Genomic DNA, 14038 nt, shown 5'->3' on the forward strand with positions numbered 1-14038 from the left:
CAGATTTCAACCCTTCTGCCAGTCGTTGTGGTGTGAACCTCTCCTGTTGTCCTTTGTGTTTTTGACTGGTTTTTTCGTTCAAGTATGTACCAACTGGCCCAGATTTCAACCCTTCTGTCAGTCGTTGTGGTGTGAACCTCTCCTGTTGTGCTTTGTGTTTCTGACTGGTTTTTTCGTTCAAGTATGTACCAACTGGCCCAGATTTCAACCCTTCTGCCAGTCGTTGTGGTGTGAACCTCTCCTCTTGTCCTTTGTGTTTTTGACTGGTTTTTTCGTTCAAGTATGTACCAACTGGCCCAGATTTCAACCCTTCTGCCCAGTCGTTGTGGTGTGAACCTCTTCTCTTGTCCTTTGTGTTTTTGACTGGTTTTTTCGTTCAAGTATGTACCAAGTGGCCCAGATTTCAACCCTTCCACAATGCTCTTCATTACCGTGGTCCACATTTCCCTTGATCTTGCATGGCAATGATGGACCGCCATTGGAGCCAGCATAAAATTGCACGACCACTATTCTGCGTATTATTACTGGCAGCAACGGGAGCGGTCATGAACGAATGATATGCCACAGTATCTGCGATATCGGCCTGACGTTATGTTTTCGCAGTGTCTGCTAGTAAATTGACACTAGCTGCAAGTAACGCGCAACAAGGACTCGCGCCTAGAGAGGCTCCGTAGGCACCTAGCTCGCTCGAGGAGAAAGATCTTAAGATTAAAATTGTCGCTTTAACTTCCCCAATTTGTACACTCTTATAAGTTTGTTTATTTATTTATTTAAGTACTCATTTATTTATTAACTCAGTTACCTCACAGGCTCCCAAACGACTATTGAGTTCGTGGAGGGTACAAAGAAAACAACAACAACAACAACAACAACAACAACAACAACAACAACAACAACAACAGTAAGATATTCTACAATGCAAGCACGTGCTAATATGCGCAGTATTAGAGGACTCGGAAGTTCTTCTGTACGTTTCGAGCTTTTTTTTACTTCCACTCAAGGCACGGTACACGAGTGATTTTTTTTTTACATTACGCCCCTATCGAAATACAGGCGCCATGGCTTGGAACCGTATCAGTAATGTCAGCCTCAGCGGCCGAAGGCAGCATCAAAGCAGCTACCGCCGCAACGACGGTAATACAAAAGCCATTGTGTACTGAAAACAGGCGAAAGCCTCTGCAGAATTCAGGTGCGTCATAGATGTCATGAAATTCATGCTTGCATGTAAGGCAGTTAGAACAATTTTGAAGGTGACGCCCTATAAAGAAGTACGCATTATTCTCGCCTCGAAAACAGCCCATTGTGTGTAGACTTTGTGTTTACGGCGAAATAACATGTCAAGGTGTAGGGACTGTGAAGGAGCAGAAGCAATACCGGAAATACTTAATAAAGAATCGAAATATTTACTGCAAGAACTCGTACAGAAAGCAAGCAATATCGGAATTGAAGCGAGATTAGCCTTCACATTTGGCGAATATCGAATCAGAATAGAGACCACTCTCCAATGACCGATATACATGAAGGAAAATGTCCACCATGCGCGAAGGCACTTTGATTCTATCTTGTCGCTGAAAACTTGACTGTGTCCTTCCCTAAGTCTTTGAGAAATGAAATCCTGCTCACTCCGAACGAATGCCGCAGTAACTCTTCATAAGCCTGAATCAAACCGAATATCCGGCCCGGAATTTCGGTTTCTCTGTAGCAACCTAAGTAATCGTATTCATTATGCTCATATGGATGGCAATCTGCTATGAGCATCAATCAAGGTGTCCTTCATGGCTTTATCTCAGGCCTTTTTTTCTTTCTAGTGTCTAATAACGACTTACCTCATGTTCTGATGATTACCGTCTATATCTCCAACGGAGATGTCATGGCTATATTTACTTGCGCTATTACTATCGACTAGCTACAGAAAAAAAGGTATGGAGTAGAAGCTCTTGTTACCGAAGCAACATGGTAATCATACATGTGATCAAGATTGTTCTTGTAATATGTCTGCTCGCCGCTCCCCCCCCCCCCCCCCCATCACACATCATAACAAATAGAAATTTTGGCATCTACGAACGCCTCTCGAAGATAGAAGGCATCTGGTGCTCCGCGGGGTCGGGCGGTTTCATCGAATCCACTCTGCAGGAGGCAGTCGAAACCACCGAGTTGTACCTCAATCACGCGGGCCTTAAGCGCTCCTCCGCAAAAACGGAGCTGTTGCTGTACGGCCCAACACGACAAGGAAAAAGGCCAAAGGGATGGAAAGCCCGGACAGAGTGCGACAGAGTGCATAGACGGTCACCCCATCTCCAAGGTGGACTCCATCCGTGTCGCGAGAAGGATAGTCGAAGCGGGCGGATCAAACACTCAAACGGCCCACAAGCTGACGACAAAGAAAGACAGCGTGATACGACTCGTACGCAGACTGGCCAGTCGTCACCACGACCTCATAGAAGACAATCTGTTACGTCTCGTACACGCGTTCGTTCTATGTCACTTTAACTACGTCGCAGCAATGCGCAAGTAATGCAAGTAATGCACAAGCAATGCATAAGTGCAAACAATCGGAGCGTGACAAGCTCAATACACTCATCCGAAAGGTAGTGAAGCGAGCCCTCGGGCACCAGATCGCCACGCCGACGGATCGGCTCCTCGAGCTCGGAGCGCACAATGCGCTCGAAGAGAGCGCTGAGGCTCACAAGAGAGCACAGGTGATACGACTGATGACCACAAAGACGGGCCGCCACATCTTGCGCGAGCTCGGCTACTTCCCATCCACCACCCAGGCTCCACCGTAGTTTACGCCGGTTCCCCGCGATCTCCGCGACCTGATCACGATCGCAACGATTCCGCGAAACGTACGCCCGGAACACAATCGACGCAGGCGCCTAGACCGGGCGACCGAATTCCTCAAGCGCATAGACAAGAAAGTGGATGACGTCACGTCCGCTTTCTTAATACGCGGTACACAGCTGGACGCAGCTGTGTACCGCGGCAACCGAGCCTTCGCCGGGGTCGCGGTCTCGTCCTCGCATCGGACCCTAAACGTCGCCACGGTACGCACACGCAACCTCGAGGTGGCGGAGCAAGTGGCCATAGCCCTGGAAATTCTCGGTTACAAGCGAGAGGTAGTATTCAGCGACTCGCTACCGGCCATCATAGCGTTCGAGACAGCAGTCGTCTCCGACCAGGCGTTACGCATCCTCCGTGGCGCTGATCCGAGCCCCCTCAAGCACTAGGCCGTCATGCGGTTCCCGCCCACCTGGGTCCGATCCCAGACGCACCGCCCAACCTCAACGATAGGGCCCACGACGCTGCGCGTGCGCTTACCGATCGCGCCGTAACCATCGCGCAACCGAGCGTCGACAAGTTGGAGGCGAATAGGGACGCCCCAGTAAAGTACAACGAAATCACTGCACATGTTTACCTGGGACGACGTCTCTTTCCGGCCCCGAAGCACTAACTAAATAGGCCGCAGGCGCTAACGCTGCCCTTGTTACAGACACATACCTATTATTCCAACCCCGTCACGTTACACATCATATACCCGGACGTCTACCTCAACGACGCGTGCCCCTCGCGTGGCGATACGGCGATACTCCCACACGTGCTATGGGACCGTAGGAACGCTCCACCCGACTCTACCTCGGACAAGTGGAAGACGACCCTAGGACGCCCGCTGCTCCAAGACCAGGGATGGGCCGTCCAGCAGGCCCGCGTCGCGGCCGCCAAAGACTCACTGTCAGTCCCTGCGTGGGAGACGCCCACTGCGCGCTGACCTGCTTCCTGCAGGACCTTTAATAAACATTATCCAATCCAATCTATATATGTTTTCTTTACAACTTGATACGACTTTTCGGTAACAAAAAGTTTCATAGTGTAATTCAACCTTCAGGGGAAATCGCTCGTGCAAAGGTGTTTTTTTTTCAATATTTGCGTCGTTATCAAGTTGATAAATCCAGCTTTGTATGTTTCCAGGCTATTCAGTAAGGTAATTTCAGATTTCGAGAACCGTAGCATGAAAGGCAGTTCGTCGACTTATGCATGCAATTGCATAGGCGGTGAGCGGAAACTCGCGCTTTTATTCACCCATGTACTCATTGATGTCATTCACCAGTGTACGCACCTTCATTAAAGAAATTCGTAATTACACTCTTCTTGAGGCGAGTTTGACAATACTTATTCGGCAATGTCATGTGTATTGATGTTTAGCAAAATCACTACAAAGTGTGGCGGCGTTGAGCCATGAAGGATCGTTTGAGATATAAGTCTGCACCAACGACGTATGCCTGTTACTGACGTAAAGAAACAGTGTTACGGCAAGGGTAGAATAAAAAAAAAGTTGAGATATCGCACAGGTCAACCAATCTAAGCGGATACTTAGCACACTTCGTGTAACTATTGGCTCCATGGCGCTTGTTTCCTGGACAAACCTGGCACGCACGCGGACAGGGTTGTCCCAAACTCCAGTATCACCGTGTACCTCTCACATGGGCTTGCGTCTTTTCTGCAGCTGTCACCGCTGAATGAGCGGTCTGGCACACGGACAAAGGGGAAATCGCAGCAGCAAATTTCAGCCATTTTTCTGCAGTGTTTCCATTCGCTACTGCATCCCGAGCGTACTTTTGAAAGCGCCAGCTAGGTAGCCATCAATGGCGACTTTATAGGTAGTCCACTATGCGTATAGTTAGGACAGCGTGAATTGAGCCACACTCGATGCAGGCTTATTTGATGAGTTATTGAGCCCTCTGGAATTCTGAAAATCTAAAGTCGCTCAATAAAATGAGGTTATATACTAGCAGGATTAAGCGCTATTGCCTTGCCAATTAGATCACTATTAAACAAAAAAGCAAGCTCTCAAGATTTAATGTTCAATAGTGTAGAGAGGAGGCGCCCTTTCTCGCACTACATCGTCAGTCGAAATTTAATGGCTATATGAATCGGTTGGAAGACCTTGCGCGGGACCTCACATCCCTCTTCAAGTTCTACGCAGAAACACTATTAGTGAAACTTTTCTAGACGAAAGGGGCTTACTAGTTTCAGGGACACCGCACTTGCCGCAATTGCAAGGAACAAGAAATAATTGATCATGTTTTTCACGCTGTTGGGGAGCGTTGCGTTTTTGGGTTGTAGTAGAGGACAGCTAAAACGGAACTGCTGCTAGAACATCATGGAATAATGACCTAGTGGTGGATAATGACGTTAGAGTTCCTTCAGACATGAATAATGTTACATTGCCTTCACTGTATTTGGGGCTCCTGTATGTGTGGATACTATGGCGATAACGCATGGAGGGCTTGCGCGTACATACTTCAGAGAAAACAAATTCCTATTTAGTTAATGTCCAAACAACAGATCCTCAGTGTGCACCTGAATGATTGCCATGGACAGAAGCCCTGACGACCCTTAAGGAATTCCTGAAATTTAGAATTACGCTGGGCTGACGCCTATCTGCTATGCGATGGAAAAGTGGACATTTATGTTCATGTTTGTGATGTCGAGTTCCGACAATAAAAAGTCGCAGTTTCGCCATAAAGGCGAAGCATTGATTGTGACAGCCAATTATTACACAGCTGTACCAAGTAAGGTTAGCGATTGTATCGGCCATACGAAGTGCTGAACACATTTGCTTTCTCGCTAAATTAACAGGTAGAATGTCAGGTGCGCGCAGGCAAGCATCAACTCATCTCTCTCGATGACAGCGGACATTAGCTGTCCGCACTGGCCTGATGAAGAGCGGCAGCTGCGGTGAACGAATTATCCTCCGGGCTGTCTTTCAATTCAATGTGATCTAGTTGCCCGAGAACAGAGCGGACACGAAGCCATCAGCTATCTCAGGTCGGCTTGCGTTCGAATCCGCCGCTGACTGCTTCTAAGACGCGTGTGGCCGCGCCATGCGCCGCCCCGGACGGAGAGAAAGCCAACACGTGCTACCCTGCTCTCCTTCAGTTCCTTAACGTGCGCACATCTGCCCGCTCCACCCCCCACCTTCCTCCGAGCACGAAAAGTCGGCGCGCCCGCTCCCAGGCTTCAACTATACAGCAAGTAAAAAAAAAACATAGGAAGCATTCCGTCACGCAGCCAGCCTTTGCAGGCGAGCGCTCCGTGAAGCCACAGTAGTGGCCCAACACGTGACCTCTTGGTTCGAGATCACGGAGCAAGATTCGAGATTTTCTGTCAAGTTTTGGTTCGCAGTAGCTATGCCAGTAGTTTTTATTCGGCGTGCGCTTGTTCAGCTGCCCTGCCGTGGCTCTGCCTGCACAGCGGGAATACTTAAACCAACCGCGCACTTTGGAGTACGATCACGTGTTGGCCCACTCGTGGCCCACCATATTTCAGCTTTAATCGCGTTGCGGTATGCTCCGTTCTCTTTTTTTCCCTCCTGAGTATAGGTGTGCGCCGAGACAGGTGTGTACTATGGAAACACTAGCCGAGACTTCGGCGCCGATGTTGCTTGTCGGCGAGAGCGGCGCGCCATTTAAATTGAGAATAAAGATTCCTTTCTTCAGATAATCCATGTTTGTTTATGATTCTGTGTAGTCTTGTTTGACTGTTATGCCAGTCTCAAGCATAGAATCATGTCAAGCAGGGAGCAATGAACGCTATACAACCAAAGTTACCCTGCCCTCCGCATGTCTGCACGTGAGTGTCGCCACAAGTGAGCGCATTGTGGGATTCCGAAACTTCTCCTTCAAAAGCGCAATATGGCGCAACGAGAATAAATAGCGGCCTCGAAACGTCGCAAACACAATTTGAGGGTCGTAGGCACTGTAGTAGCGGGTAGAATCGGTGATATGTCTGAAAGCTGCATCAACACGAAAGATGCAACTTGTAGCGAGATAGAAATTTCTGACCTCGATGTGTTTAGTATGCTGCTTGGGAGTTGTCCCATTATTCCGGCTGTTGCATTCGAAGGAATTTATCAGCAGTTCTACATGCAAAAAACTACATCTTTTTACATGTCTACTACATGGTCCTGTTTCTTTGTAGCCTTCATTGAAAAATTAAACGCCACTGACGCCGCTAGCTACGATAAAACAGTTTGGACGTGCAGGTTAAAAAGGAACTCTTTATTACGGATATAATTATGCATCCGAGCAACGCCTACGTTTCTACTAATCCACACTTCGTTCATTCAACTTGGTGGTGAGGAGTTAACAAATTGAGCAAATTTGTTTTCTACCACGTCATAGAAATGTTCACCTGCTGCTGAAAAAAAGGTATGCCGATTCTTTCTTCTTCAGGGAACAAGGACCTTATCAGAAAACTTATATTAGGAAAGGGTAATTAATATTCTGAACATGTGAGTTCACTTGTCCAGTCGGGAAAGTGCGTTATAACATCTGATTGGTTTACAGCTCAAGGGCTTAACCCAGAAAAAGTTGGTCATAAAAGAGCTTTTTTTTACGTAAAGCATATTGAATGAACACAATCCCATTCAGAACAAGTGGAAGCAGGGTTAACATATCTAGAGCGTGTCACCCCGTACAAAAAAATTATTGAGAAGGCATTGAACTCTCGTTGGTAAATGTTGAGTTATTTATTGAGGAATTATTGAGTTTGTTGGAGAATTGTTGCGTTGAGTGTTGAGGACTCTTGAATATTGGCCACTGAAATTTAATTGAAACACCATTGGGTACCTCAATGTTGAATAATTGTTAGGTTACCATTGAAAGTCCATTGTACTTAGACTACCCGTTGTGTTCGTTTTGTTGAATGGTTGTTGAGTTACCATTGATTCTCCGTTGAACTGACGTTGTGATAGTTCTGTTGACCTGTTGTTGAATTATTATTGCCACAGCACTGAAAAGCACATTGTGGCACAGTTGAGATGGCATTGAGATTTCAGAAGTCGCCATTGAAATATGATTGACGTTTCGTTGGGCTAGTGGATTTTTATTCATATATTGAAATTGCTTTGCTGTTCGCACTTGCATGCCCCGGTGCCTGCTCATAGCTTTCCCAAACACAAACAAAATCAAAGGAGAGACTGATCAACTTGAAGTACCTTTATTTACACTAAAGATGCGTGCACGTGAAACATTATTACAGTACATAATGCACCACTACATCGAACCTGGAGGCATAGGCTAGTACCTACAGCACTCTAGCAGTGTAAATACATCTGAAAAAAAACCTATACATATGAATTCAATCAAAACGATCATTGTGGTCTTCACTTTCGACTTAAGTTTATGACTAGAAGGCAAAGCGACTCAAAAGGCAGGGCTTAAGCATACCCTTGTAACAACCAACTTTGAACACATGAACACCTGAAGCTGCTTGCGTGTGAATACACAAAATACATCTGAATATATTACATTAAAATGTTTCGTGCACTAACACATCACCGGAAGAGCTACAGCTGACTGTGAGAAGGCAAAATAACAGAGTTGAAACAAATGACTTCACGTAAATATATACAAGCTTTATCACACGTCTTTCACCGCGATTAAAACAACAGAGATGAGAGCTTGCTATTGAATCAGCCACATATCAACGGGTGTCTCTTGCACGACGCCAAGGTGCTTTTGGCGTAGAACACCTTAGCAACTGGGAATTTGCTGCATGCGTGACCTGTGAGAAGGGAATGTGGACGGAAAATGAGATTACGCGGATTAAGAATCTGCCACACAATGCGCATAACTACGCACGAAATAGAAGTACACACTATACTGGCAAGTAAAAATTTCCGACTTTGTACGAGTGCCGTCGAGAAAAGGAAGAAATGAGTTGCTACGGTAAATGTTAACTAAAACACGCACAGCGATGTTTCACAGCGGGGAAAAATATTCCCGGCTCTCTCGCAGAACCAAAGACCACGCGACAGTGCATAGCCGATACCAAGCAGATATGGAATCTTTGGGTAGAAGTCCAGCAGAAGGAATGACCTAAAGATACGCCGAGAGCGATGCGAGCGTGAGCGTGCCTGTACGAGTGAGAACATGTACCGCTTCTTTAAAGCTAGCCGCTCCGGCGTGGCTCCGATCATCCCGCGCGATTTGTGTGCAGAACGTCGCGTACACCCCCTCGCGGGTTTTGCGCGGTTGCGTCCAGGCAGTGAGCTAGCTTCATGCACGCGTCATTGTTCACCGCGCAAACGGTACTCGAGTACGACGCTTAGCTCGAGGCGACAACGCGCCGATTGGCGCTCCTTTCGCTTCTGGAAGCAATGCACATTCGGATAGGTCCAACTCAAAGAGGCAGCAGAGAACGGTGGCATGTTTCGGTTATCGCCTGTAAATGAATGCTCGCGCCTTTGGGCTAACTCTAATTGCTGTCGCTCTTGGACGACTCCGCTAAATTTTGCTGCGCGTTTACTAAGGTCGACGGCGTCGGCCGTGCACGCAGGAGCCTCGAAGGAAGGAACTTTACTCGTTGGGATACGTTTCGAGACTGGTTTATTTACAAAAGATAGATCGAAGAAAGGAGAAGGGAAAGGGAGAAGTTACACAAAGTCCACGTTCTCTTTTGGCCGCACCGAGGCCTTCGTCCTTGTCGGGGCGCCCGCGCCTCGCACTGAGTAGGCGGTTCGCCGAAAAGGCGGTGGAACGGATCAGGTTGTTTGTAGATGCGCCGGCCGGCACGTGCTGCAGTGGGGCGCCTCTCGTCCGTTCGCCGGCTCCCTCTTTCCCTTGTGTCGTCGGTCACCCAACCACGGGTGCAACAATGTATGGTGCTCGTTGCGACTTTCAACATCCTCCCCCGCAATGAGCGCCGGCTCATTCCGGGCCACCATTGTTAGCACAGGCAGGCACCTCACTGAGCTCGAGTGGGTATAAGGCTTGTACGGGTCGTCGCAGTTCGCTTTGGTTCGGGAGAAGGATCTTGCAAGCACGTACTCGGCCATCTCTTCCTGGAAAAGTCTCCAAAACACGACACATTTTCCACATCTGGCGTGGAGCCCGATCATCCCCGAGGAGAACTATGTCTCCCTCACCGATGCCTCTTCCTCTGCGTGGCTTTGTAACATGCGCTGAGCGAAGCTGCAGTAGGTATTCGCGTCTCCACCGTTTCCAGAATGAGTCAACAAGCCCGGCGCGTCTCCTCCATAGGCGTGTTAGTGTCTGTGCTGACGATTTGACTTCGGTAGTCTCCCGGAAGGGAGGCAAGCTCGTTAGCCTGCGACCGACTAAGAAATGTGCTGGAGTCAAGGGCATAAGCTCCCCCGCGTCCGAAGAAACGAAAGTCAACGGACGAGAATTTACGGCCGCCTCGACTTGGGTTAGAACCGTGGAGAGGCTGTCATGGTCAAGGCAGCTCCTTCCGAGCACTCTGCGAAGGGTGGCCTTCACGGTTCTCACCATTCTCTTCCAAAAGCCACCCCACCACGCCGCTCTCTCAACAATAAATTTCCAGCTGATATTTTGTGCGCTAAAAAAAGACTGGACCTCGCTTCCCTTTATGGCGTGGAACATCTGGTTCAGATCTTTAGATGTCCGTTTAAATGTCAATGCGTTGTCGGACAGAACCGTCTTGCAGATTCCCCTCCTTGACACAAATCTCTTAAACGCCATCAGAAATGACTTCGCCGAGAGGTCTCTAACAAGCTCGAGGTGAGCGGCTCGTGTTGTCGCACAAGTAAACAAAGCAATATAAGCTTTGTGTTCGGACCCGCTATCATTGTAGAATATGGGCCCCGCAAAGTCGACACCCGTCGTCTCAAATGGCTCAGCCTGGGTCACTCTGTAGGGGGGAAGCGGGGCAGTGGGCTGTTGTGCAGCTCGGCAACTCTGCCTCTGGCACGGAAGACAGCATCGAATGACCGTTTTGATGGCTTGTCTTCCTCGAATAATCCAGTAGCCTTCTCGAAGTTGGGATAACGTGTCCCGTACTCCGGCGTGCAGTAGGCGTCTATGCTCCGAAGAAATGAGCAAGCGTGTGGACGGATGAGACGGTGATAATATTACGGGATGCCTAGCGCTTTCTTCTTCTGTGCTGTACTGAAGCCGCCCGCCAACTCTCATTATACCGTCAGCGTCCAAGAATGGGTTCAACGCTATCACTGACGATGCCCGGTCGAGCGGTCTGGCGGCACGCAGCGCGCAAACATCGTTCCCGAACATGTCTAATTGACAGGTTCTTTGCCAAAGCTTTTCCGCGTCGGCTACCTCTTCAGCCGTCACCTCGCCCGTAAGTTTCGACCGGCCTCGGCAGTTTAGAATGAAACGCCTGGCCCACGCTGTTATACGGAGCACTCTCGTTAGTGAGCTATGGTCTTCCAGGTTCATTAGTAGTTCCGGTGCGCTCTCTGTGATAGTGTGAAGAATATGGACCGCTCGCTCTTCTGCCATGCAAAGCTCGCCCTCCCGGATATCTGACACCGCAGTGACTCGTTCTTCCGTTTTAAGCCACCCTGGGCCTGTCCACCAGTCCTTGCGTCCGACCAGCTCCGCAGGCAAGATCCCACGGGTAAGCAAGTCCGCCGGGTTCTCCTTGCCGGGACAATGTTGCCACGCAGTTGGGTCTGTTAGCGTTTGAATTTCCTGCACTCGATTGCAAACGAAGGGTTTCCACCTTTGCGCAGAGCTCCTTATCCAACTGAGTGCGATAGTTGAGTCTGTCCAACAGTGCACGGAAATGCCGTCTACGTTCAGTTGCTCTGTCAGGTAGCTTGCGAGCCGTGCACCAATCAGCGCTCCCATCAGCTCTAGCCGCGGCAGTGACAGTCGCTTCAGTGGAGCGACTCTGGCCCTTGCCATTAATAGTGCTATGGTGATTTCACCCTCTTCATTTTGCGCCTTGATGTAGGCCACTGCACCGTATGCTTTCGGGCTAGCGTCACAAAATAAGTGCAGCTCAGATTTCGTTCGGGCATGTCTTAGGTTACGAGCCAATATTCTTGGGACTGATATCTGCCGAAGTTGAGGAAGCTGTTGGCACCATTTATCCCATGTCTCCTGTAAATCTGAGGGAACCCTTTCGTCCCACGCCGTACCTCGCTCCCAGAGGCTCTGGAACATGATCTTTGCCGTGATGGTAATGGCCGAGAGAAAGCCAAATGGGTCAAAAATGCGCGCCGAGGCCTGCAATACGAATCGCTTCGTGTCTTGCCGACTTGCCAAAAATCCAATCAGGGCGGTCATCTCAAAAACGAATTCGTCTGTGTCAGGCCTCCACTCTACACCGAGAATCTTTGTGGGGCCTAGCTCCGGTAGAGTTTTTTGGACGCTTTCAGTCTCGGCAAACGATGCAATCAGTTCTGGGTAGTTTGATCGCCATTTTCTGAGGTTCATACCTGCAGCCTTGAGTATGGACTGCGATTCCCTGATTATGCGCTCTGCCTCTTCTACACTGTCGGCACCAGTAACCAAGTCGTCTACATACAGGTTGTCACTCAGGATCTTGGCGGTGCGAGGAAATTTCTCGTGTACCGTTTTGAGATGATGACTTAAGGTAGCTGCGAGGAGAAACGGGCTACATGTAACGCCGAATGGCACCCTTGTAATGCGGTACTCTTTGATTGGAGGGAGCGCGTCGCCCTGCCCTGGTGTACCTTGATACCACAGAAAGCGGACAGCGTCGCGCGCACTCTCTGCAAGCTCGATTTGAAGGAAAGCCTTTTCTATATCGGACATTATGGCCACATTATGCACTCGGAATCGAATCAGGATGTCCGCTAGGTTTGGATTTAGATTAGGTCCTGCGAAGAGGACGTCGTTCAGTGACAGCTTTCCCGCCGCTTTGGAGGAGGCATCGAATACGACTCTCAACTTAGTTGTTTCGCTACCAGGCCGGACAACACCTCGGTGCGGCATGTAGTAAATGGGCCCCAGCGGGGACTCACCCAGTTCGTTCGCTTCCTCGGCGTGTCCAGCTTGCAGGTAGTTCCTGATTGCCTGATCGTAGTCTAGAACGGTTTCTTCATGTCCGAGCAGCTTCGCCGTTAATGAGTGAAGTCTGTGCGATGCTATGCTCTTGTCTGTTAAGTCTGACGCGTTTTCTTTCCATGGGAAAGCTACTTGGTATTTACCGTTCTTCTGGGTGATGGTTTCTTCAAAGGCCCGAAGAACGCTGTCTTTTTTGGCGGTCAGCTGTGTATCGTTGACGATCCCAAGGTGCTCCAGCTCCCAGAATGACCTCAGTTGACGAGAGATTTCGTCGGGTGCTGTGGTCACACCTACCCGCATCACTCCGGTGCTCGATAGAAAGGTTGCGACGGACGATGTAGACTGTGCCCTGCAATGTCCATCCAAACGCAGTCTCCATGGCCACGAGCTTCTCACCAAGACGCTTGACATTTTCTGTTGCTATATCCCAGTAGTGATCGGCCCCGATAAGCAGCTCAACTCCAACACCAGGATGGTAGCCGTCAGGCAAGGTGTCAGCAAGCTGGAGGTCTTGTTCACGAGCGATGCTAGCCGTGGAGTCGTCAGGTGGTGAGAGGAGGTCTCCGCAGATCTCGGGCACCTCTAATGCTTCGATCCGAACTCTGGTGTTGTTGCGCCAGTTTCGCAGCCAGCATTCCACGCGATGACACCTTCTTTCTTCAGACGGTCTCTCGCTTCCGAAGGCGTAGATAGCTAGCTTCTCCCCTCCTATGACGCGAAGATTGAGGCGCCGGGAAACATCCTGTCGTACAAACGTTCTCTGGCTGCCACCGTCAAGCAGCATTCTCACCAGAGCGCTGTTGTGCTGGCCCTCCGCATACGCTCGTGCAGTCTGCAGAAGCACACGGGTCTTTCCCAGTGCTGGTCCCACCTGAAGCGATGATTGTACTGCTGTCTCTGCTGGTGCAGCATCTCCGATTGAAGGAGGGTGTGTCGGTCTTTGATTGAGCTCGCAGACGCCAGTTGCGTGTCGTCCAGAGCATTTGGCACACTTCAGCCACCTTGCAGTTCTACATTCAGCGGCACGGTGCTTCTTTTTCGCACACTTGTAACAGCGCCTCTCTCTTGACATCACCTTCTTTTTCTTGGCCATGGGCACGGGGGCGACACAGTTCGCTGGTTGATGTCCCTCTGCACCACAAAATGGGCATTGCGTTTCGCCGTTGGTTACGGTGAGAACAGATGCCGATGGGTTTTGCAGACGAACATCCCCTTTGATT

General features: G+C 49.4%; 1 protein-coding gene across 6 annotated transcripts in view; it reads right to left on the reverse strand.

Moving 5' to 3' along the window:
• LOC142579785 (uncharacterized) overlaps positions 1–14038 on the reverse strand; it is a 124322-nt gene that overhangs the window by 38719 nt on the left and 71565 nt on the right. The window contains exon 1 of one of the 6 annotated variants that reach the window (XM_075690353.1): positions 2576–2650. The exons of 4 other annotated variants lie outside the window; for them this stretch is intronic. In XM_075690353.1, coding sequence (XP_075546468.1) covers positions 2576–2581 — 6 coding nt within the window. In that variant the 5' untranslated portion in view covers positions 2582–2650. Of the gene's footprint in view, positions 1–2065; positions 2156–2575; positions 2651–14038 lie in introns of those variants that run through there. One more of the 6 variants, XM_075690352.1, reaches the window with a different exon arrangement.

This window comes from Dermacentor variabilis, chromosome 4, assembly GCF_050947875.1.
Source record: "Dermacentor variabilis isolate Ectoservices chromosome 4, ASM5094787v1, whole genome shotgun sequence".
In the NCBI taxonomy this organism is placed as follows: Eukaryota; Metazoa; Arthropoda; class Arachnida; order Ixodida; family Ixodidae; genus Dermacentor; species Dermacentor variabilis.